General features: G+C 39.7%; 1 protein-coding gene across 1 annotated transcript in view; it reads right to left on the bottom strand.

The window, feature by feature from the left end:
- Positions 1 to 4,768: 4,768 nt before the first annotated feature.
- Positions 4,769 to 25,856, bottom strand: part of fstl5 (follistatin-like 5) — a 197,731-nt gene continuing 176,643 nt past the window's right edge. The window contains exons 13-16 of the mRNA XM_086259763.1: positions 21,033 to 21,182; positions 16,573 to 16,680; positions 14,723 to 14,847; positions 4,769 to 7,186 (exon numbers count right to left, since the gene is read on the bottom strand). Of these exons, the coding sequence (XP_086115889.1) occupies positions 6,484 to 7,186; positions 14,723 to 14,847; positions 16,573 to 16,680; positions 21,033 to 21,182 (1,086 nt within the window). The 3' untranslated portion in view covers positions 4,769 to 6,483. The remainder of the gene's footprint in view (positions 7,187 to 14,722; positions 14,848 to 16,572; positions 16,681 to 21,032; positions 21,183 to 25,856) is intronic.

Below are 25,856 nucleotides of genomic sequence, written 5' to 3'. Positions count from 1 at the left end.
AAGGGAATATTAACAAAGCAGTTTTGCTAAATGTTGCAAACTGGCATAACATAAACATGTTGACCTGAAAAAGTGCTGATTTCGAACCACTCCAGAGATTTGATTGTTGCTGCTTCTCCAGTGTGGATTCTAGAAATTTGTATTTTGTAGACTGAACAACCATTTTTTAGCAATAAAAAAAATTATAATAATTTGTTTGCCTTACTTTAATCAGTCAGCAAATTACAAACTAAGCATTGACCATGATGGCCAACCATTCTGTAGGCCCGGCCTGTGTGACTTGGGTGGAAGTGTTTTATAGTGGAAATAGTGGATGTTAGTTCATTGGGTTCTGCAACATCTCTGACCACACTGTGATCATCACATCATATAAGAAAACATGCAGGCACATTTCTTATTTCTAACAGAGACCACAAAAAATGATATAACCCAATAGATCCTCACAATCATCACTTGCACCTTAAATCCATGTCGCAGAACTCCAGGTTTATTTTTCTGCTGGGAAGACAGCAGGGAGCCAGTGTTTGCTCAGCTAGTAAATAGACACACAGGACATGTGATGAGTGAAAGACCAGTTTTTTATAAACTTAGCCCAAATACACATCCATCCACCCATCCAAATCTGTTGTACAGTGTTTGCGCTATTTGTATGGATTTGTTGGACTGCACATATTTTGTGTTTGGTCAAAGTGCTACATTCATCCAGTTGTTTAGTGTGTACATTGTGTGATCACTAAAGTTAAGCATTAGTTTGAAGCACTAAGTGGAAATCTTATCAGCATAAACTTTGTGTTCAGTTTAAAATAAAAGCACACAAACTTGGTAGACTCTTATTGTACCTCTGTCACTATTCAAAGCTATCCTCCCAGCCTTAAGAATTTTTTTCTGCTCATTTTCTGCAACCCCACAGAAGAGAAATGTGTAATTTATTCAAAGTCCATGTTTGCTATAGTAATTAAATTCCTTCGTATGTTTACATTTTGTTTATTTCACCACTGTGACTAGTTCATTTAGCATTTTGGGAAGGCTTCTTTGTCTGAGAGAAAATCCATTTTCTAGCTCCTACCATTCACCGCCACACACAAGTACGCTGATTATTCCGGAGGCACAGAGCGGGAGCGCGGGCAGGAGAATGCAGGATGAGGACCTACAACTGACACAAGGTGCAAGCACCACCAGTGGCCTCAATCAGTCACGAGGTGCCTCAGCACGAATGGAGCAGAGAGGTTGTTGTGCTGGCAGCCCCCAGCAGCATGATTAAGGAGCCAGCGGTGTGATTACGCTGCTCGCCTTATGAATGGAGTAATAGAGGGAGGCATAGTCTGGTGCTAAATTCTCCTGATGGAGGTGAGACATGAGTATGCGGTGGGGAGGAGTCCGAGGCCCTCCCATGTGACCGAGAGAAGATAAAAGACTGACAATAGATAATTAAGGAACTGCCAGGACCTCTTTTCTATTCACATGGCTGTATTATTAAAGGGGATTCAGTCAGGAAGAATATTAATATAAACTACAGCCCGTGTGACTCAGATGAATATAAATTGGGGCCGGTGTATGGAGGAATGCATTAGGGAGTGTTTATCAGGAGCACAGTGGAGCACGGTGATCATGAGAATGGGCTCCACACTTTGCCAATGAAGCTGTGTCGAGCTCCGGTGAATTAACAAACGCATGTCATCAGCAACAAAGGTGCTTTTGAGCAGTTTGCATGTTCACATATTTAAATCGCTGCTGCAGAAAAAAGTCACACAGCTGCAGTTTTTTTGCATATTAGTCTTCGTTCATTCAAGCTTCATCACTTTCAATGATTCAAAAAAAGAAAGAAAAAGAGTTTAAATCCCCTGTTGAAGAAAATGTATTTTTCAAGCTACATAGTACTAAAGAACATTAGGCAGAAAAGCATTTCATTCGTTAAGCATCAGTATAATCAGTTCATCACAGAGTAAATATATTTCAGGCAGTGAAAAGGTGAGACTTTTCTGTGTCGTAGTTGTGGTTGAATTTGGTAAGTTTTTCATATCTGTGGACAAAAAAGGCTTATCTGCTGTAGGGGTTGTTGAGATGGAAGTACCTCTCCACATGGATTTCACAGATAAGTATTCAACCTTGTGCAATTTGGAGGATCCTTTTATCCAAAACACCCGACTGAACCTGCAGCTGTATACATTTTAAAGATGAATAAGCCCTGAGAGAAAAATATGACAGTGCCAGAAAACATTACCTGTGCTGAAACATGAATATACTGGCTATAATATATATTTTTTCTTCCATAACACATATCAGTGGGAAGGAAATTTCAATGATGAACCACTGAAAAAGTCAAGGATATGACTTTAATATAGAAAAAAAATCAGAAAAAAACAAAATTCTTAAAGTTTTCTTCATCTTCCTTTGAAGATAATGACAAGTTCCAAATTAGAGTTTAGATTTGCACCCAAAAACTTCAGTTTTTCCCCCTTCATTAATCAAATGGTTGTATCCCTCCAGATATGTCCCTTACAATCTCCTAAAGGCCAAGATGACTTCTTGAAACGAGCCAGTTTGTCCATCCAACAGTCCAAACATCAAAAAATAAATGTAATCTTTGTTTGATAGATTTCTCAGTGTTTTCAAAAATTATAACCCAAGTTTCCCTTTGCAGGAAAATCCTGCAGATTACCCAGGCAGTTTTGCCGATGTGGTGGTGTTAAAAAAAAAAAAATCAGGAAAAGCCTTTCATTCTTATAAATTAGAACACCATAATTTGCATAAGAATAGTTTGCCTCATCAGCGTTGATGGAGATTCACTCTGTTCTCAGGGACTTCTCAGTTTCATTTTCATTAAATGTCTTCTGCCTGCAGCACACTTTAAATGGCAGTATTTTTACCTTCACAGGTAGGTGATTCCCAAATGAAAAGCTGGCAAAACGTGACTTTATATGATTTTATAGATTAAGTTATAAAATCACCTGATACAAAATGAGCTCTAACTGGATCAACTTAAGTATGTAGTAAACACAAATACGAAGTTTTCAATAATACGTGATTTTGTAAAAAATACTAAAATGAATTTTAATGCCATTTTGAACAATTTTGAACATACTTACCCTCTATTAATCCATTGTTATTTGCTTATCTAAAGTCAGGTAATGGTGGCAATAGGCTAAGTGGGTTTTTCCAAATGTCCTTCTCCCTAGTCATACTTTCCAGTTACTCCTGGGGGATCCTGGGGCGCTTAAAGACCAGACGAGATATATAATCTCTCCAGTGGGTTCTAGGTCCAGGGTCTCCTCTGAGTTCAGCGTGCATGGAAAACCTCCAAAGGAAATTGTCCAGAAGGCATCCTAAGCAGACGCAGAAGTACCTCAATGAACATAGGTGAGGGTTGGGGTGCAGATTGACTCGTAAAATGAAAACTTTCCTTTGAGCTCCGCTCTCTTCTTACCACGATAGTCTGGTACGATGGCCACATTGCTGCTGAAGCCTCATCAATCCACTAGTCCAAATCACAGCCCACCTGCTCATCACTTGTTAACAAGATAATTGAAGTCCCCTGCTTGAAGTAATAATAATAATGGATTGCATTTATATAGCGCTTTTCGGGGCCCTCAAAGCGCTTTACAATTCCACTATTCATTCACTCTCACATTCACACACTGGTGGAGGCAAGCTACAGTTGTAGCCACAGCTGCCCTGGGGCAGACTGCCAGAAGCGAGGCTGCCATATCGCGCCATCGGCCCCTCACCAGTAGGTAGTAGGTGAAGTGTCTTGCCCAAGGACACAACAACCGAGACTGTCCGAGCCGGGGCTCGAACCGGCAACCTTCCAGTTACAAGACAAACACCCAACTCTTGAGCCACGATCGCCCAGCAGAGAACCATGGCCTCAGGCACTTGGAGGCAGTGACTTTCTTGTACAAATATTTTTTTTAAGCAAACGAGTACTTGAAAAGCAAATATTGGTGCTATATCACTAAAATACACAAAGAATATACTTTCTTTACCTTCAGTTAGTCAAATACATTTCACATTTTACCTGAGAGCTAAGATCCAGTCACACAGAGACCTGTTGGCAACCACTGCTCACTAGAAGACAGGGGTTGCAATTGCAATTCTTTCTAGCTGTAAGTGTCACATTCACTTGCAGTATTCATGAAAGATGCTAACTTGTCTGCAAAGACTGTTCGCTTTCATAGTAAAAGTCATGCATTTTCAATTGTTTTGGGGGGTTTCCCCCTCCGATTCTGGTTTGGGTCGCACTTTTTCAAGTTTCACTACTTCTCAGTAAGCAGCAGGCGAGTGTTTGCAGATAAATCGTTGTCTTCCATGCACACTATGGGCAACTGCGGTAATCTGTTAGTGACCAAAGCAATCACAAGGAGGTTTTTGGTGCAGGACGCTCTTGGTGACTGATTTCAGCTGACACAGCCAGTAACCTCCAGCAATCATTCACGAACCATGGGGGAATACACATTGTTTCCCAGCAGGCTTAGGGAAGCTGATTGGTCTCTGTGTGGCTGAGGCCTGCAATAACAAAAATACACACACATTTTTGCATGAAACTAAAAAGTCTTAATTTATGTATTTTTTTTCTGCTTCTTACAGTTATCTTAAGCATTCTTTGCTGCAAGATGAATGCACCCAAAGGGAAAACAGACTTGTGACCTTGTTCTTGTTGCAGAATAAATAACGGTCAGCTTGGCTCCTAAAGGAGCCTTTATTCCATAGCTGTAAAGCGGCCTCTATAGAAGGTCACTTTAACAACAAAAAGACACAACGATACACTTGGTTCATGATATATTTTTTATTGTTGGGTAAAATGACAAGCGTGTTTTCTCTATATAAATAACAATCACATGAAAGAACATACGAGACATGGCTATAGGGAAGTGGAATCAGTGTTTGTGATCACAATGTGCTGCTTGGGAACAGGATGTCCATAATGATAGCTGTGTGTTTTGTTTTTCATTCTTAAAAAGGAGTGTGCTGATTTTCTGAAATGAACAGAACCTGGCAGAATCTGTACACTGATGAGAAACGAATGGAGTCACAGCCAGCCGCTATGTACAGGACATTAACAGAGAGAAAGGTCAGAGGTCGTCATCAGCAGAGTCGGGGTTTAAAACAGGAAAATTTAAATCAAAGTATATACGCTTTAACTGGAAAGACAGAATGACTATATATAATCTGTACACATCAAAAGTTCATACTAAATTTGAGATACAGTTGCCCATTGTGATTCAGAGTCATAGAGTGCTAGGGTGAAAATGCATAGAAATGTGTCCAGCTAGGAAACGGTTTCATTGACTACTGCAGTAGCATCTAGAAAGAGCTGCTTCTCATGCTCAAAGACCCTCTACACGGCACAACCACATCTACCCCAGTCCCCAGTGTGCTAGTTCATCATTACTTCACATTAAAACATTCACTTGAAACATGCTGTCAAACAGAGCAGACTACGCATGTGCTCCACATTCAGCTACACTCTAAGATGCTTTTCTTTTATTTGGTCCAGGGATATTAAAATTATGACAGAATTTTCTTCACACACGAGTGCTCTATTGACTCTTAGCTAAGGAACATTTTTGAAATATTTTAAATTTCACAATGTGTAAAGCTGGCAATATTTACCTAACATCACCACTGACTTTCATTTTTCTGCTTTAGACTATAAATGAAAAGAAGAGGAAAAAAAAACCTATATCATTCAAAACCTTCCAAAGCTGGTTATAATTTCGGATCAAAGGTTACAGAGCACACAACCATAATGAACCACTCAGTCTCCACTTCAAACAGGATGGGATCACAGCAAGGGCGCGTTTTAATTAGACAGATTTGGCTGCATTCGATGGACGAGAGCTGTAGATTTGTGAGGAACCACTCACACTCACCATGAATGAAGGGGTCAAAGAAAGAGGTATTAGTCTGCAGTCACACTGGGAATAATTATGCTAATTCCTCTGATGGAGGGGAATTTTCCTTGAAGGCACAGGAAAAAAGTTGGGAATGGGAAAATTGAAATTATAAGATTTAATCTGGGTGTATACAATATATATGTATATATGCGTTTCTGCCGATTCACTTTAGTTTGTTTTTGTTAAGAGATTATCTACAGCATTCCCACACACTGAATACAACCGAATAATAATGCAAAGTTGCACATATTTATGATTTCATACCAATTTTCCTGAAAAAAATGTTACTAGCAAGCAACTTTGATGTAGAGGCAAACCCCCAGGTGAAAAGAAAACAAACAAACTTGGCTTCAAGACAATATCAATCAATTATGCCCTCACATATTTGTTCTTTTTTTTAGCATTTTTTATTTTATTTTATTTTTTTCATTTTCGGATGACAGTCCCTCATCCGTGTGATGAAGTCAATTTGGTTTCTGAATCTGTGGTTTTCATTATCGGACTCCCACAAAACTAAAGAATCTGCAACAGAATTCAGTGCATTAGTACCTTTGAAAGGAAAAAGCTCACTGGGTCTCATCGTCATGACCTAAGATTCTCCCACCCACACCACCACGTTGCCTTTGAGGACATCGGTGATCTCACAGTTGAGCTTGTTGAGCCGTCCATCCAGGATGAAGAGGGACTCTCTGGACGGTGTCATGAGGTACTGTCCGAACAGTCCGCTGCCCGCCATGATCCTGTTCTTGCTGCTCCACGGCCACTCAAAGGACTTGGTCGGCTCCTTCAAGCTCTTGATCATCTTGACTTTGCCGGTGCTCAGCTCCACAAACAGAGCGTCAGTTTGACGGCCGGAGCTGCCGAAAACGTTATACTGGTGGACTTCGGTGAAGGAGCGCTGGAAGGCCAGATCAGATAGGTGCAAGTTGGTGTGGATATCGAAGGGTTCCTGGATTTGCCCTCGCTCTGAGATCGTCTGGATTCTCATCAAGCCATCACTGTCATCGACAGTGACCAAGTAGTGGCCGTCTGGAGACACATAGGGAGTGCCAGTGATGTCACGGTTTTGTCCAATTACGCTGTCTGTCACGCTGTCTAAGATGAGCTGAGGCTGCGTGGCACCGGTAGAGTCTGGCCTGCAGTTAACAAAGTAATAGCCACCCAGATGGGTGTAGGCTACAGACTTGGGGATGCAGCTGTACTCCCATAAACTGATGTTTTTCACATATGAAGTCGTCTCCAGGTCAATCTTGTGTAGGACAGGCTCATTTCGATGAAGGATGAGGCCAAATCTGCAGAGAATTTAAAGAGAAAAACAAAGAAAAGATTTAATCAATATCACATTTTTCTTCTGAAATCCAAATTAAGAATCAAGAAACTGCCAACCCAGTTGACTGGTTGAGCACTTTGTACAAAAGTAGGGTCAGAACATATCCAAAATATTTTGGTTTACCTGAGCATGACTTTAGCGATACATTTTTCTCATTTAAGACTGTCCAAGCAGTAATGCACAACTGCCCAAATCTGCAGTTTGTTTAATAAACTCTTGAGGCTTCCTTCGAGATCAAATGAATCCCCACAGACCCCCGTGTTAAAACAAAACACAAACGTAAAAGCAAGTTTAAATGTTGTATATTATTTCTATATACAGTTTCTGATGCATAAACTGCAAATAATGCACAATGTATTCCCTATAATCCCCATCCAGCAAACATCTCGGCTATCTGACAAAATGCCGCAACTCAGCACGTCCACACATTGCTGAGAATGAGATTTAGCGAGTCAGCAGGTGAAATTTGCCTCCTTAGTGATGCTGCAAATTTTTAGCCTTTATGGATTGTAATTGGTCAATGCTTTCCTTTAAACCAAGTGGAGTGAGTACCTGGAGAAAACTCATTCAAACACAGGCAGAATATGCAAACTCCACAAAAAAAAGCTCAGCTGTCAGTCAATCCAAATCTAGGACCTTTTCACTGTAGGGCATGAGTGCTAGCCACTGCAACACTGTGTTGCTCTGCTAAGATTAGAAGACCATCAGGTACCATTGTAGTTCTGACCGCCGGTGGCATTTCTCCCATGACCTGCTTGGAACCAATGGGGGGGGGGGGTAAAGTAAATACATTTTGGGTTTAACTTGGTTTTCATTTGAAAACCAGTTGTAAAAGGGATTTCAATGGAAACTCATCCCCATATAAATAAACATACAGTCTCCTCAGTCTGGTTGTGCTGACAAATTTGACCAAAATTACACAAAAACAGTACATTAGAACTTTGAGGGGGTTTTTAAACACCTTTTCCTTGGATTGCTGCATGACTTTTTTGAATTTTGTTTCACAGACTTGAAGAGCTTCTGACTTTGCTAATCCAGAGTTTTACCTTTAACTCTAGCACTCATACTATTAGATAAAATATCTCAACAACTGCTGATGAAATTTGAAGTATATAGTCATCGCACCCCATGTTAATTATAATAATCTTGATGATTCTTAGTTTTTCCATCCTAGACCATCATCAAATTGCATTTTTAATTTTTTGTTTTATGACCAACTACATCATCCTATCAGCTGCAGCTGTGTTTAGTTCTACACTCTTTATAATTTGTGCTCTAATACAGACTGACTAGCAATTAGTGCTTGTAAGCTGAATTTGAGGGGCAAAATCATACGTTTCTAGGCTGTCTTCTCGAGCTTCCCGGCCTTTTTGGATGATTAATGCAGAAGGACATCTTGTTAGTTCAAAGCTCAAGTCATTTGCTTTGAACAGTCATGCACTGTATTTGAAAATGTTCTGTAATTTTTGCTTTTTTTTAAAGAAATCTGACAGTAAAATGCCCCCTAGAAGCTTAACCTGCAGGTGCAAAAAAAATCTTAAATCGACCAGCACAATGCAGATGATAAGGCAAGGTCAACCTGAAATAAGAAATTGATTTTTTTTACTAGGTAATTATGAAGATTGTTGGACTGTCATAATTTTAAATAAATTTTCAGGAGCAAAACTTTAACATATCTGAGAGGTCCATTTAAAACACTAAAACGGCCATCTTCTGCCCTCTGGCAATCTTCATATTGGCTGTCTAAAATCATCTACACTTTCCCCTTTAATAGAATCATAGCAGTGTTATATGTGGGCAACAATCAGTGAAAATGCTACTCATTAGAAAAACCCAAAGAACCTCCTAATGGCACATTACACTTTAACAGCTGAACAGTTGGAATATGCGGACAGGCCTCAATTAAATGCGAATACCAGGTGATTGATGCTGACAGGCGCTTCAATCTTGCCGTCATTCATCATCTTTTATGCCGTTTGAACACCACACTGTCTGTACCTGTGAACAGAAAATGGCTGTTTGAAAGCCACACAGCACATTATCATCACTGTGAAGGGAATCATTGATCCAGAGATCATTGTGTCCACTGGGGCCAGGCAGGAGATTGCACAGGGTCACAGAAACAACTAAAGCAGAGTTTTTGGTTTGTAACATGTGAGCATAAACTGATAACAACTATTTCTCACGTGTGCGAGGCTGGCTTTACTCCTTAATTAGTTATATTTCACTTATTATGTGATCAGCATTTAGTTTTGGGTTGTTTTTTTTACTTAAAAATTTCCTGCCGTTGGTTTGGAGCTGCTAACGATCGATGGCTTTTGGCATCTTAAATAGTCTTTAATTAGCTTGTCTTATTATTAATGGAGCAGTTTTTCATATTTTGTTGCCAAGTCTAGACTGTGCTACAAAACAGTTGTCTGCATTTAGCACAAAAATTGTGGAGCAGACCATTTATTTTCATTCATTTTCACAACTAAAAATCCTTTTTTTTTCCAATTTAATCAGGAAGACAGCAGATTTAATTGTTCCTTTTGTAACTCAGTGTTACTGTAAGAACTTGCAATATGAATTATTTGACCATTTTCTGTTCTGCACTCCACCCCCTTCATACAGTTAAAGAGCTACTCTCTACTCATTGTCATTTAATAAAAATACAAAAATCTATTATTATGATTTAGCCAAGTCTAAGACTGAAAGGAAACTGAGGACCACCACTGAAAAACAACTAGTTTAATCCCTGTAAGGGGAACCAAGGATTTCAGAATAAGTAAAGCAAAGACAAAGGAAACAGGTCAGAGTAGGCAGGTTGCTGCAGGGAAACGGTAAGAGACTTGGACAATCTAATCCAAATTAATTACCTGGACTGGACTTTTATTTAAGGTTAGAGTCTAACACTGGACCAGTTCACTCATCCTACCAAGTTGTTATTGCTCAGATATGTGAATGTGTTACTTCCATAAGAAGCAAGCAGTGATATCAGCAGCCTTTCAGAATTTCTCTCTTAATCATTAGTTAGGCTAGCAGAGTCAATGCTAGCCTAACTAATGATTATATACAATAAACTTTTATTTGGAGTTGACATCAAACTGAAATGAACCACACTTTGCTGTTTTTTCCTGGCTCCGAACTGGTCTATACTGGTGGCTGTGTGCGCAAACCTTCTTCACTTTGTCATTATGAGGTATTTGTAGAATTTTAAGGGTGAAAAATGAATTGAATCCTAAGATTCAATAAGAAACAACCACTGTAATACGACAAATTGTGGAATGAGCGAAGCGTTGTGAATACTGCACTGTATCCTAACAAGAAGCTCTAGCATCTCTCTCAGTAAGTGCTTGTGAATACAGCCAAATTCTCAGAACAGCCAAGAATTAAAATGCCCATTCAAATGAATTAATCAGACAAAGTTTTCATTATACAATCAGGACTTATGAGTAATTTAGACTGTAAAATTTGTTGGCAGTATACACTGGTTAACTTTCATAAGTTGTATTCGATTCACTGGAGTCTTACAAAGATTTATGATCATTCAATCAATTCTGTGAAACCACCAAAGCGGTTTTATGTCAATTAAAAAGCCCTCCGTCACTAAACATGTTGGTTCTTGATTCTACTATAGTGTCCCTCACCTATATTAAAAAATAAGCTCTGAAGAAAGATGGGGGAATCTAGAAGAAAATCATCAGAAAAATGTATTGTGCAGTTTAAATCTGAAAAACCATTTTCACCCACTGGCAGGCAGAGCTGGTGATTTACAGACCAATAATACAACTCTGCCTATCAAACAACACTGAAATTGTTTTGCCATGGATTATTATCAATATTGTGGCTGATCAATGACTAGTGCACAAATGCTGTGAAATATTGGTAACATGCTTGGAAGCAAAAGGTCGATGCGATGAAACAAATACTTTTCTCAATGGTTTGACTTTTTTTTCATGTATGAAAAATTGATAATCAGACATTGTTTGGCCTTGCTGTGATGTGAACACAGCTGGGGTGCTTCACTGGCAGACCCGGATTGCTCTGTGCCAAACTGACAGCTGCTGTTTGTCGTTTGTACCAATGACTAATGCATAAAAGATTTCCCCCAATTCTGCACAAGATGGCTATGTTCAACTAGCTGCTTTGCATGCTAACTCATCTCTGTGTCAGTGTTTTCACTTTAGAAATGGCTGAGTCTAAACACTTAACCCCAGAGTAATGTTTGCTATGCAGTTCAGTAAAAGATCCTCAGGGTAAAGCTCGTGAGCAGCGACAATGGATGCTGAACAGTAAAATATATCTAAAGCACAGCAATTCTTGTTCACCCATCCTCTAGCACAAAAAGAAACATCAAACCAACATCTCGCTCGACTTGTTTTGCCAAAAGGGAGTCTGTGCAATGATTAGAAATTTGTGGAGAAAAAAAAAAAAAGAAGTGTGGGTAGCTTGAGCTGCAGGGTGCTATAGATGTGGGCATAAATAAGAAACAACCACTTTTTTTCTTTCCTTTTGCTGACATGTAAATTTGCTTGGCTACAAGTCGATGGCTGTAATGAATGACAGCCCCTGGAAGTTCCTGTTTGCTTTATAGTAGCTGCCGAGGGAATCCCCAGTCATTAAACAATCCCTGGAAGTTGCTGAATATATGTTGGCCGTTCGCACACTGCTCATGTTGCTTAATCGACTAATCGATGCTGTGTTCCTGCCAGCAGATAAATACCTGTGTGAGTACCAGATATATAAAGAAAAATCACAGCCACGGGGTAGCAGTTAATTCCAACTTCTCTATTATCTGCAATAAAACAGTTGTCCAAATAAAAAATGTGTATAGATCCAAAGCTTTGTCCTGCTTCACATGTTGTCACACATTCTCCAGAAGAGTACTCGGCTTCAGCCTCAGGTACTGTCCGATTTTAGCCATATGAAAAACATTCATAATAGTTGCACCTCCAAAGAGAAAGCTTATTTTTAATTATGAGTAGCTGTTAAAGAGAGCACTTTTCACACAACATTGTGGGGGAAAAAAAGAAAGAAAACATGGTCACACTTTCCTGCAATCTTCCCTGCAGGTCTCAGTGGATCTAATTACAGCTGTGCCAGCAACCCCACCCACACTCCCACCACACAGACACACGCCGGACTGCGTGCTCCTCCTCGGCAGGAGACCGTTAACTTCCTGAAATCCTCCAGACCTCCTGCTTGTTCCTGGCCTCTCCGTGACATTAGCCAAGCGTTTGGGAAAAGCTTTTCTCTATCCGCGTTAAGCCTGGGTGTGACAGCTGCTCGTGACATGTGAAAACCGAAGCAGCGTTTCGATGCACTCTGCACTCAGCAGGTCTATGCTTTGTTGTTGATGAACTAAAGCGATAAAGAGCAGGTGAGGTGCCAAACTGCCCCCCCACTCTCTGACTTTGTTGGGTTGTTTTTTTTTATTTGATCTCGGTGAGAACAAAGAAAATACTAATGACTCCTGTAAGTAGTGGCATTTGATGATAATACTAATTGCTGATTCATTCTTAAAACCACTCTTTAACCGTTTGACACAAAGAGTTTGGGGATATCTTTATCAGTGTAAGAGGCAGCTGCATTTAATTGTTGTTATTCTGTTTTGGTCATGATGTTTCTGAAAGGAAAATTTCAACAGCTATAAACGGCATAGCTTATTTAATTGTTTTTAAAGTTAATGCACATTATGTGGACATCCTGTACAGAACTGGAAATAAACCTAAGCCTCAGGTATTGCTGCTGATTTATCAGGTAATCACCATTTACTGGTAATGTCTAGCACCAAGCTCGGAAATTTGTTACATTATTTCCTTAAAAGAAAAAGAAAAGAGTCCGAACGGTTGAAAGGTCTATTTCAATCAAATTAGTAAAGGTAGGGCCTAGCAGGCAGCCGTCAGCTGTAGCCACTTTCCTTTGTCCCATCTGTCAGTCAAAACCTCTATACCCCTAACAGGGAGTGGGTGTTTACTATTCATAAAGGCCACAATCTTTTAGTTTTTTTGTATCCGGTTACAAAAATGCTTCCTTCAGAGATGGACTCACTTTTGGAGCCAAAGTGGCCATTAAAGAAACAAATCCTCTTTGATGTTCATTTTCAGCTCCTTATTTTTGCTGCACGATTATTTGCTTACATGTCATTTTTAATATTCACCTTAATGTTGTGACCAAGTGACGAAAATCATAATAAACTCCTAAACTTAACTAACCACTGAGTAAAAAAGCAACGCTCTAAATGGGAGATTAACTGCAACCTGCCTTAGCATCTTCTATCCTAGACCTCCACCTCGCCCTTGTGTCTCCTTTATTTGAATTTGATACACAATACTTCTTAGAGTCTAATACTGCAGGAGCCCCTGCATCAGGGCACCGATGCCTAAACACCTTTGACATGTTTAAGTCTGTCACCCCAGCGACTTCTGACCAAGAGCAGTATTTGATGGCTTGGAATGTGAACCAGTTGGATGGGCTGAGCTTCTGCCTCCCAGACACTTTAAAGTAGGCATGAAGATGCCTTACAGCTTAACATGCCCTGAGGGGTAGATTCAGAATCTATTATGATGTATTATTAAATCTACAGAATTATAAAATTATAAAAAATGAATCGGATTATAAATTTACCAGTGTGCCTATCTCGCTAGTCACTTGCATTTGTCAGTCCTCTTATTTTTTGAGCATTTGAAAAGCACTGCGTACAAGATCTACCAGAGCTACTGTGTAATATTTACAGTCTTTGCACAGGAACCTGCACAGGAACACAGCCGACAAATACTTGATTTTAAACAACCTAGCAACATTTAAGATAAAATAATAATTGATGAAATTAATTCAGTATTTGCAACTGTACTGAAATCTGGTAACTGTTCAAAAAGTTTTCAAGAAGAATGCAGATCATTTTCTGCCACTTGCTGTTTATTACTGAAAACTGAATATTTTTGGTAATCTGTTGGTTGGAAAAATTAAGATTAAGATTATTTAGTTTTTCTTTGTTTTTGGAAGTTTTTATGACCGAGTGATTTGATTAAAAAAAAATCAGTAACTTTGGCCTTTTTCTTCGTGGCCAAACCAGAGTTTAAACAGTCAAAGGATATTTAACAGTTGTAAGGATTCTGCGACTTTCAGCAAGTGTCCTTTGAGATACTGCCAAGAAATGTAAAGCAAAGAGTACACTGACATATTTAAAATTTCTAATACTTATAATATGCTTATATTATTTATTGTTTTCTGCAACTCTTTTGTGATTTTTTATGCTGGTTCTTGTTAGTCTTTTGAATTTATTTAAAAAATAAGGAATTGTATAATCAGTTTCAGGGTGCCCAGTTCAGTTTCATCAGATAACTGTGTGGCCTTGATCCAAAAACCCACTCAAGTAGCGCAAAACAATGCTCATTCAAATTATTGTATTGAGTCTTGAAGAGATTTTAAGTAAAGTGAATTAAATGCCAAAGGGGTGAACCTAATTTGCAAATCAATTTACATTAGGAATGTTGCTGGATCATGCTGGATGTACCTGATGTGGTTAATGATGAGGCTGGAGGCGGGAATGAAGAAATCGTCCACTCTGTCGAAGCGCCTGCCGACCGGTTGTGTGTGAACGGTGTGGTGGGAGACTCTTCCGCTGGCCTGATTGATCACCTGGTGAAGACCAACAGAGAAGCAGGTGGGTGTTTAAAATGAGCTTGATGAATACACTCAGTGCTGCTGGTTTCTCCTCATTAAAGTCTTTAAATCATACTTACTTGGAGCTAACAATGAACCGAAAGGGACTAATATCAGAAAGCTGCAAAGGTTTCCAGCATTTTTTAACAGATAAAACTCTTCAGCCTCTCCTCGTGCTGTTGAGTAGCTGGAGCTTCTCAGTAGGAGGTGATGTGTGCTATATTCCTTGGTGTCTAAATAATCATCATGCATGCATGGAAGCGTGTAGACATGTGGTTGTGTGTAGGCAGGGTTTGCTTTGATTGTACCACAATGCTGAAGGCAAATTGCCACAGACCAAATCCCTGCATTACAAATCTCTGTGCTCCTGATGACAAACTAGAATTTCCAATGAAACCGCTCAATTTGACTCAAAGGAAACAATTAAAAAACACACTCATTAAATATTTGTTCCATTTATAGCAAAGGCCTCAAAATTGAACATATACAAAGAGTATTTATAAGGTGCAATCAATAAGTGTAGTGAATTCCAGAATTTAAAGAAAGAAAGAAACAGCAGATTTAGTTAATACTATAATAGCGCGAGTGCTATTTTCAGTGTGTTCCCCAGAGGTCCTGTTTTACCACTTGAAGTATGCAATATGTGCTACACTGGCTCAGCAACCCTTCATCTTGAGTATCATGTTAAAAATTATTACATGAAATTTGGGTCATTTTGATGTTGACCCAACAAGTTAATGTTTGCTGTTCGCAGAGACACAAGTGGTCAGAACAGGATATCTAAAGAGCAGTGTGAATGAGATGGACCAATCCTGATGTGCAATAAAAGCACCATCTTTTGATATATATATTTTAATTTAACTTTTTAATGATACAACACTCTACCTTTGTGGTCAGAAGTTTATGTGCCTGGATTTATGTGTAGTGGTTCAGAACCAAAAACTACTACAGCCTTAATGCCTGCTGCACTCAAAGTGCATTTAATTAACTTAAAATATACTCTAAGGGAGAAGCAATGAAAGTAAAGGTGGGATGCAGATGGAAATTAGCCCAAGGCTATAATCTGGCACTTGTTAAAATTTGTTAAAATGTTCATTAATATGTATTGCCCCTCTTTCTAAAAAATAAATAAATAAATAAAAATAAAATCTTTTTTTCAACTGTCAAATAATGCACAGCTGAAGTCACTGAATTTGTTGTAGGGAGAAAAGATCTGTTTGTTTGTTTTTATCACCTGTAGCTTTCTGGATTGGCTTTGTTGGTAATGTTATGCTAATAGTTATTCCTTATTGCTGATTTTACAGCTTACACATGCCTATCTTCACACAGGGTATTTAATATAATCAGCAGGAAGATATTAAGTTCCTCTATCAGCTCTTTTTATTTATAGAATCCTGAAAGGGTTCGTTGAGTAATAGAAAATTAATGACCAGATAATTTGGCACTGTTGGTAAAGGAAAAATGAGCAGCCTTGGACTCTGGGACAACATGATTGGTATTTTTCACAATTTTCTGACAGTTGGTGAACATAATACATTTTAAAGCATGTGAACTATCCAAACTTTGCCTTGATAGTCTGCATCTCTGTGCTTGTTTATATAACTCACTGCTTTCAACCGTTTTACAAGGATGAAAATGGACAAGGACTGCAGAGGAGAGAAAAACATTGAAATATAATTAACTAGTGAACCACGGACACACCTGCAGGGTAGGAAAGTTCTTCTCCATGTCTCCCCAGCTGAGCAGCCACACCTGGTCATGAGATTTGTCATAGTGGAGCTTCACTGGATACGGGTCAGTGCTGACCGTCTGAAAGAGAACACACAACCGATCAAAAACCAAATTGAGCCCAAAGACAGCAGGGCCAGGGTATAATACCGCAAGGCAAACTAGACTTGTGTTTGAAGAGATCCCTCTTTGATGTGCAATGGTAATGCTTTTGAAAGGTTTTCCTGCAGACTAATGCACCGCGGGTTGACAGGTCCAAGTCTTCTTTTAACAAGGTAGATTGGAGGTGTGCTTTTTATGTATAAGGTGTGTTTGGTGTTGAGCTGCATTTCAAATCAAGTGGTGACAGACACAATTTCTTTACCACACTGAAGTAATTGCTTTCAGTCTTTATCCGTTCTTTGACACACAGCGGCAATATTCCCAACCAGAACAATAGATGAGCCGTATGTGACAGAAAAGCGCTCCTCATGCATTATGTCCACCTGAGTGCAGAGAGACACCCGGCTCAAAGGGAATACGGAAATCTCAGGGGAAGCGAGAGCATGCAGTAGCTTTACTCCTCACAACAGCAAGAAAAAGCAATCATCTTTTTAAAAAGAATTATTGCAACCCTGTATTCCCACAACCCCCTTTGACTGCAGCTTTCCTTCTATAATATTTGTTTTGCCACAAAATCCTAATGGTATTGTTTACCTTGGCAAAATATATACTGTATTACTGAGAGAGTAAACCTCTCCTAAGAGAGTTATTGCAAATAAGATGAGAATATCTGTTGAATCCTAACTAATCTCCGAGCATGTAGTCATCAGAGAAAACAGGTGTTCGCGTTGTTCTTTTCCTCTCGACTGACAACTTCTTTCTGGCTGAGGAAGATTATAAAGATCCTCAGCCAATATGCTCTAGTAACTTCTACAGATCTGTCAGAGATGAAGCGCGGAGAACATTGCAGCTACTTGCACACAAGTATCCGCATGCACTCTGCAATTCATTAGTTATAATGCACAAAATACAGCTTGCTCATTAAAAACTGTTAACTAACAATTTAATTGGTTGCAAATTTCAAAACGCAAATCGCTTGTTATTGTTGCTTTCGGCATGTCAATCATATTAATAATCCAATGAGAACACGAAAATCTGGGAAACCAGAACTTGCGTGTATCTTACCATTCGAGACGAGTGACGGGTTCAGGTGGGTAATTAACAACTGGTAATATAATGCAATGAAGCTAAACCTCCAGGCGACTGAATAATGAGCTTGTGACAGACTCTGGGACACCAACCTGTTTACTGGCAGGTCCCTGAGAGGCTGGCAAGCTGTAAACAGCTATCACGGTGTCAGGAACATCTGCAGGCATCTGAACAGCCCGGAATTAGTCTGACACACCCAAAAAACCCACTGACACTGATGATTCAACTCCACCACTCACTGTTATTTCCTGAGGAAGCCTTGCATTAAAAAAAATCCACCAGGAAAAGAGACGGGTGCAGCAAGGAGTGTTAAAGGGGCGGCTTCCTCACACCATCTGTGAGGAAGATGGCAGGATTTGCCATTTTAAAGCACTTCTGAAGGGTTGCCAGGCGACAGTATCCTTGAAGAGGTGGGTCTCAGGGTCACTCGGTCATCACGTTGACGCTAAGGTTAACTGTGGGTCTTGACGGTTGCAGTTTGTATGAAATGGGTCAGGTCAGGGATTAGCAGTCAAACAAAAGCTGATCTTAAAGCTGAAAAAGCAGCACTTTAGCGGTTCAAGTGGAACAAGCAAGTAAGAAACAAAACAGACTTCATCAAGTAGAAAAATTCAACACATGCAGACAAAGCCCTGCACTCTGCTGTTGACACTGACGTTGCTTATCAGAATGATTTTATAATCTCTCTGTAGTGGTGACAGTAGTGGCTGGGAACCCCTGGTCAAAATTACTGCTACTGTGAATAGTTGTGTGTAAGTAGATAATAAACTGATGTCTAAAAAGACAAATATGAAACATTACTTTGAATATTTTAAGCAAGATTAGAGCACTTTCTGTTTTATATAATTTTGGTGCAAAATAAAAGTTTGGGCACCCCAGAAGATTTGACCTCTCACATAAGTTTTGCCAAGGTTTCCAACCTTGATTACAGTTGCTTGTTAGGCCTATTTTCGTATTAGGTCAGAATTATGGAAAGGCCTGGGGATGCACATTTCACATCTTAATAAACACTCAGACTCCTAAAACCTTGTCCCAACAACTAGCAGCTGCCTACTACTCTAAAGAACAGAGAATAATTGATGCCCACAAAGCTTGACTACAAGAAAATAGCTTTTTTTTAAGTAGAAGCTTTCTTACTTTGTAATGGAATTAAGACATGGTAAACAGAAAGTAGAGGTCAGGTTGAAAGAGCTGCTTGAATAATTGCTAGAAAACCAAATAAAAATAGTTTTTTCTTAAATAGACATTTGGAGTAGGTCTCCACGATTTCATAGAAATAACCTTAATGGAATCAGAAGTTTGGCATCCAAACAAACCAGATGAATGGCAGACTGCTTTTTAAAGATGTCGGCGATATCTTTCCTCAGCAAAGCCAGCAACTCGACCTTGAGCGCCTCAATATCAGGATTAGCTTGAGATGTGGGGGGCTTTGCAGGAGACGACGGCTCACTCGAGGGTGTGGTCGCGGTTTGCAAACCAGGCCTCAGATGTGTTTGAATAGTACTGCGGGTTTTAACATTTTTTGCTGCCATTTTACGCCGGCCCGAGTAAAACTTCTCAACAAGACAATCCACAAACCGAAACAGGACTGGAAATATGCCCAAAAAGCGCAAATAAATAACAATTTAATCGCGTCCTACTCCATCAAAGCTCAACCGGAAGTCCGAATGGCAGACTGCTACACTGAACAACGATATATTTGGAGCAAAAAAGTGCAGATTTTCATGAAAAGAACTCTCAAACTGCAGCACCATTTGTAGCACCATTTTAGATTGACCATGCTTTGGGTTCTTGTTGCAGGAAAATGACCTTAAACGCACCTCAAATTCCACAATGTGCAACCTCAAGAAATGCAAGCTAAATGTTTTATTATGGCTTTCAGATTGGGGACTGGGAACAGTACATCAATGTAAGCTTGTGGATAAATCTACTGTACATGCAAAAAAATCTCTGAGTATTTAGTAAACAGAATAGAACAAGTAGCAGTGATGATGTTTCACGCTGTTTTCAAGCAAGATAACAAATCATCCTCCCTGAAATATTAAAGAAACGTGTCTTCTTCTTTAACGTTTTCTTTTTTTTTGTGCCAGATGGGCACGATCATCTCTAGATTTTACAGAGGATGATCAGAAAAAGAGAAAAATACCAGGGAGAGGCAGTTTATAGCCAAAAATGTTTTGTTGGTGTCAGACATTGGGGAAGAAGACTGCTTCAGACAGCTTCAAGCTAATAGGAAGGCAACATTGACTCAAATAACTAGCTGTTCTGTATGCAGAACAGTATCTCTGAATGTGAAACATGTTGAACCTTGAAGCCGATGGGCTACAGTGGCAGGTGTCACTAATGCTGGCTGCTATAAACATGAACCTGAGGCTACGTTTTATGCAGGCTGAAAACCAAAGGTTGTCAAACCTGATACAGCACAGTATCAGACACAATGTACGTAATACAATGTCCATTACTACAGTTTGTTACTACACTAATTTATGTGCATTTAGTTAATGAATCAGAAAATGTATTTTTATGCTTGGTGGTGTTTTACTCAGATTAATAGACCATAAACTGGAAAATTATTTAGTCTACTGGTGTTTATTACCCAGAATACTAGGTTGAAGGAAGTGTGGGATAACAAAGAAAGCTGATAACCACCATTCTGATACCTTTCACTAATGATCTGTTTTGTTGAGCCAGATGACATAAAGAAAGCCTGGCAATATTGAATTTACATTGGACTACACTCCTCATACATCGTCACACCACAGCGCTCACTTATTTGTATTAATGCTCTACTAAATAGTTACTTAAGTACAATATTCCAACACCTCTGATACAAGCGTTTCCCAAATAACAGGATACAGGTCATTTTTAGTTTAGGCCCAAAGCATTCATATATTTGAACTTCATGAAGGAGGATGATGTATGGAACTGGAAAAAAAAACATGTGTGTCCTTCATTCAGCAAAATCAATCACAGAAAATACCCATATGGAGCAATGATGTATTGAAGGTTTTTGTGAAATATGTTGCGTTCAATCAACATGGGGACACCGAGCAACCTTGAAGTTTTTTGGCACAGATGGAGTCAATTACTGTAAACAACAACTTTTCACTTTTACAAAGATACAAACAGGAAAGATTATTCAATCTTTTTTTTTCTTGACCTGTGTTATCGTCAGACCCTCTCTCTGTGTTTCTGGCAAAACTGACGAGAACTTGTTTTTTCCAGTTTAGCCCGACAATTACCTGGACGGCCTTCTGAGACTGGATGTCAACTATGAGCACTCGATCCAAGGTTGGCTGTGTCACATAAATAAACTTGTCCTTGATGTTGACCGCTGATGTCCACACACACCTCTGAACCGCCTCTCCTGGTGAGGTGGGGCACACTTCCTCCTGCAAAAACAAAGGCGCGCACACACACAGACACACACACACAGACACACACACACAGACACACACCGACAGTGAGCATATTGTTTTTCATATTACAGGGAAATACGTCTCATTAAAAAACAATTACCTTCACCTCGTCATTTTTCTGTGTTGTTTACTACCTGCAGTCTTATCACCTATGCTGATGTGAGTCGTGCTATCTTGGCAACTTGGATAAATGAGCTTTACGTGGTCCAGCGAAATCTCTGTAATCGCTCCCACTTGTCCGCACATATTCTTCAACACAAAGCCCGCGGACAGTCTACGGCTGTTCAGCTTCCACTCCTGGCAGCTCTCGCCATCCTGGCTAACGGGCAACTCAACCAGCCTTATGGCTCAGGAGATTTCCACCTCTCACCCCCTTCCCTAGTCATCCAATCCTCCAGGCAGTGACCAGTCGTCCATTTCAGACTCTGTGGGACAATTTTGGGAGCTGCAAGGATGACTCCGGCATGTCGGGATGAACTCTTTCTCTCATATTTACAACCACAGAGGCAGCCCATGACAGGTCCCTTTTCACTGGCCAAAATTTCTTGGTTCGAGGGGCATTCTTTAATGTATGAACTTGACTCAACTTTATATTAAGAATGATGGGGAAAAACAGAGAGGAGGGATCTAAACTCTACTGCCGACCTCCCCAGTGATGTCGCCCATGTCTTCTCTGTAGGTTAATTTGCAAACAAAAACATCCAGCTAAGAGGTCATTTCAAGAAGCTAAATCACTAAATCAATGACACTGCTTTGAATTTTCTGGCTTGAAAGAGCCAGAAAGACAAGGATTTCAATTCTCTGTGACTACATTGTCCAGGTGCAGCGCCATCTATTGCTGTTTATTCCAAAACAGGTTGGAGGAGTCAGTTTTAAAAGTCAGAAATCCTTCCACTTTGTGAAGTAATCGTTGAGTCATTGTTATTGAACCCTGCGACACCCCTGCAGACCTACGCTGTGGTCATTTTGTTGCTAGGGGGGCTGCCAATATCCAACTTATTGCACCTTTAAGAAGTGAGAAATCGAACATCTGATGCCCAGCCGAGGGTGTGAATGGAGGCGGCTGTAATCCTCTCTGTATATGTGTGTTGCATATGTCAGTATATATGTGGGTGCAATCGATGTATGCAATTTATGTTGTAACTGACAGGTTTTAAAGACTGCAAACATTTGCTGTACTTCTTTATGATGGAAATGACTACAGTGTGATACAAAACAATATATATCTTTTCATCAAATACTGCAGTAGGACATTATGCTGCAGTGAATTCACACTGCGGTGTTGTATTTCTTTAAAAGATATTAAAAAAATACTAGTGTGAAGTTATATTTAGAGGATTTTTACTCTCTACACTTGTGAATGTGGATGATGACATTTAAAGAGCTGCTGTGAGAAATGTGAGGCATCTGATATTCTCCAGCTAAGCCGCCGGATGATTTGTAGAGCTAGTACATTTGTGACACATAAGTCGTCTGTGGGGAGGGAAAGTGCCGAAAACAGTGAAGCAGCAACATCCAAAAGTGTCAAAAAGAGAAACTTTGTGGTAAAGTCACGGCACAATCATGTCTAATCTCTTGAGGTGTTCCTCCAAGCTCTCAATCCAAACTTCTGTAGTCTTATAGTATGACGTGATGCAACTTTCACAATATTTTTTTTTAACATGTACTCATAACTTAGTTGGACCTAAAGCCTTTAGAGAATTCTCCAAGCAAATTTTTTCAAAAAGCTACAGGTGAGTTCCAGCTAGTACTACCCTAAAGTGTTTTGTTTTTTTCCTTTTGAACTAGCATGCTAATTATCACCCTTGAGAGTAAACAAGGTCCTCTTGGAATACATAAGACTTAGAAAACACTTCTGTTAAAATTAGAGAAATATGGAGAGAGTGTTCAAGCTGTTGACTGAGTCCCGTCAGTTTTCTAAAATAAATGTGGCGTTTCTAAAATTCCAATTACTATATTTTATTTACCCTTTGACTGTTTTATGATTAAAATTGTCATTACAAATGTGAGGTTTATATACATACAAAATGCATTTACATAAGTTAAGCATTTGGGTTCTCTATGCTCCTTCTACTCTGGAAACACCAACAGCTACTCTTCCACTCGTTGTTCAGTCCTCATGGTCACACCACACCCTCCTGGTCCAGTTCTATTACTCGGTTCTGTTACTCGGTCATCACGAGTAGGAATGAGTAAGGTGGAGTAGGAAAATAGTGGCGCAGTCTACTGCGTGGATATGGAAATTATTTGTATTGTACAAAAGACCGAGAGCATGATGGTAAAGTGCAAACTGCATCCATCTGAGCGCATCCATCCGTGTTTCTTTGATTTAACCTTTACCAACACCCAAAAATGTGGAACATTTAGTACGCATTTGAATTTTTCCTGCCTTTTTCTGTCTTAAATACTGTAACTCACTTATGGTGTGCATCCCACACTCAGCAATAGGCCATCTTTAACTGCTCTCGAATGCAGCAGCTAGGCTGCTAACAAAAACTAGCTATATTTTTGCCTTTACAAGCTTTCAGTTCCAGTGAAATTCAGAATTCATTTGAAATTTTTATTAAATAAAGCCCTACATGGCCCAAGTTCCATCTTATACAGGGACATGTGCTGAGACATTACTGTGGCAGTTGGCCTCTCCGATAATCTGTACACACTCTTTTAACTGTTCCATGCTCTTATTTTAAAACCAGAGGGGATCATTTTGAGGTTGTAGCTCCTACATATTGGAACAGGCTAAATCTGTCGTTTGTTTTAAACAAGTGCAGAGAAAACGTTTTCTGCAGTCATTAGTTTTTAACCTTTTGTCCTTTTTCATAACTATTCTTCTTCTAATGTGCAGGGGAAAATCTAAGGCTGTATCTTTAACTCACATTTGTATATTTAGACATGTATAACTATCTTTAATTTGTGGTCTTCACCAAACTGTGAAGCACTTTGTATGTTTTAAAAGGTGCTATAAAAAATAAGCTATTGTTATTGTTTACAGTAAACATTAAGACAACCACCGCACTTAACATAACCTTGTAGCATATGTAATAAAAAACAAAACAAAACTCATAACACATCTGATTGTCCTTTGTTCCACAGGAAACCAAATAAAGATGCTTCCTGAAGCAGAATTGGACGTTATTGTGTTTTCTTCCATACGACATGTATCGCAGTTGAGCAGTCTATCTGGTGGATTTGGATAATGGATTGGCTGTGCATAAGCAATCAATCCTCTGTGATGGAGAAAACGTGAGCACTGTGCTGGGAAACGGCCTCATGTGTTCACACCGCAATCCACCAAGACAAGAGTGGAGTGCTGCAGTGATTGATATCCTAATACAAACACCTCTCAGAGGAACGCTTGGCTGATTGTTGCGCGTTCATGGCATCGCTTTATGTATAACAGCCGTCCAATCAGTGCAGAGCTCCTGGATGAAAGGCAGCTCAGAGGAAAGCTGCTATTCGAGAACACGTGTAAATCTAACAGGTATCTATCAGCTGGGTGCTCTGAATGTTTTGCTGCTTGAAAGCTTCAGTGATAAACGGTGTCTCAGTAGGGGAGGCTTGGTGTAAACAGTCCACTGCCATCTGAAACTCACTCTGACTGCATGAGTTATGTTAGTGAATTAACACCATGGCTCAGTGGGTACCCTACGTGTCTAGTGGACATTGTTTTCTTCAACTGTCCATCCATTTGTCCATTTCTTACCACTTATCAGGATCCAGGTCGTAGGGCAGCAGTCCAAACACAGATGCTTAGACCAGTCACTGCTTCTAGCTCTTCTGGGGGGTAACTGAGACATTCCCAGGCCAAACAAGAGATGCATCTCTCCAGCTTTCTTGGGTATTCCCCTTGATCCCCACTTTGGTGATATGCCCAAAACACCTTACCTTGAAGGCATCTTAATTAGATGCCCTTTTCGGAGAAGCGGAGGCTTTACTCAAGAATGGCTCAACTCCTCACCCTCTGTTATGCCCAGACACCCTTTAAAAGAAGCCAATTTCTTGAATCTGCAACATTGATTTACTTTTTTCTGTCACTGAAGGTTGTAGACACAAGTGAAGCTAGGAACCCAGACTGACCAATAAATCGACAGCCTCATCTTCAAACTCAGCTCCTCAGATCAGTACTGCATCCACATCAGTACACTGCACCAGGCCTGCCTGTCAATCTCTTGCTTTACTCTTCCCCCATTAGTTATCTGACAGAAGGAAAAATAATGACATATTTATTTGAACAATGTTATAAAAATGACTGTTTGAGCCTGTTGTTTTTACAGGTTTACAGAACATGTTTGTTTTTCTTACTTCAGTGAAAACGGCTCTAATGAAATTATCTGGTAAATGGGGAGGAGATGATGGAGCGCATCATCTCATGGGTAAATTGGCTGCATGTCTCTACCTGTTAGCCCTGCCCCCATCACCCTAGCTGTTGGGATGGATTTTTCCACCATGGACGACTCTTCTTGTCTAGTCTGATCTTGATTCTCTTTGGGGTTTCTCTGAAACATGTTCAAATTAATCTATATTACAATGGCAAGCTTTAGGTCCATTCATTTGAAAATCAGGAGAAAAAGAAGAGCATTGCTGACATAAGATAATTACACTATCATTTATCAAGTGTGTGAGAAAATGCAGATCTACATTTAAATC

Source organism: Aulonocara sp. 'chitande type north' Nkhata Bay, linkage group LG2 (genome assembly GCF_057382095.1).
Source record: "Aulonocara sp. 'chitande type north' Nkhata Bay isolate Kocher_YH1m ecotype deep benthic linkage group LG2, A_spYH_male_GT1.1, whole genome shotgun sequence".
In the NCBI taxonomy this organism is placed as follows: Eukaryota; Metazoa; Chordata; class Actinopteri; order Cichliformes; family Cichlidae; genus Aulonocara; species Aulonocara sp. 'chitande type north' Nkhata Bay.
This window is presented reverse-complemented; position numbering and strand designations above follow the sequence as displayed.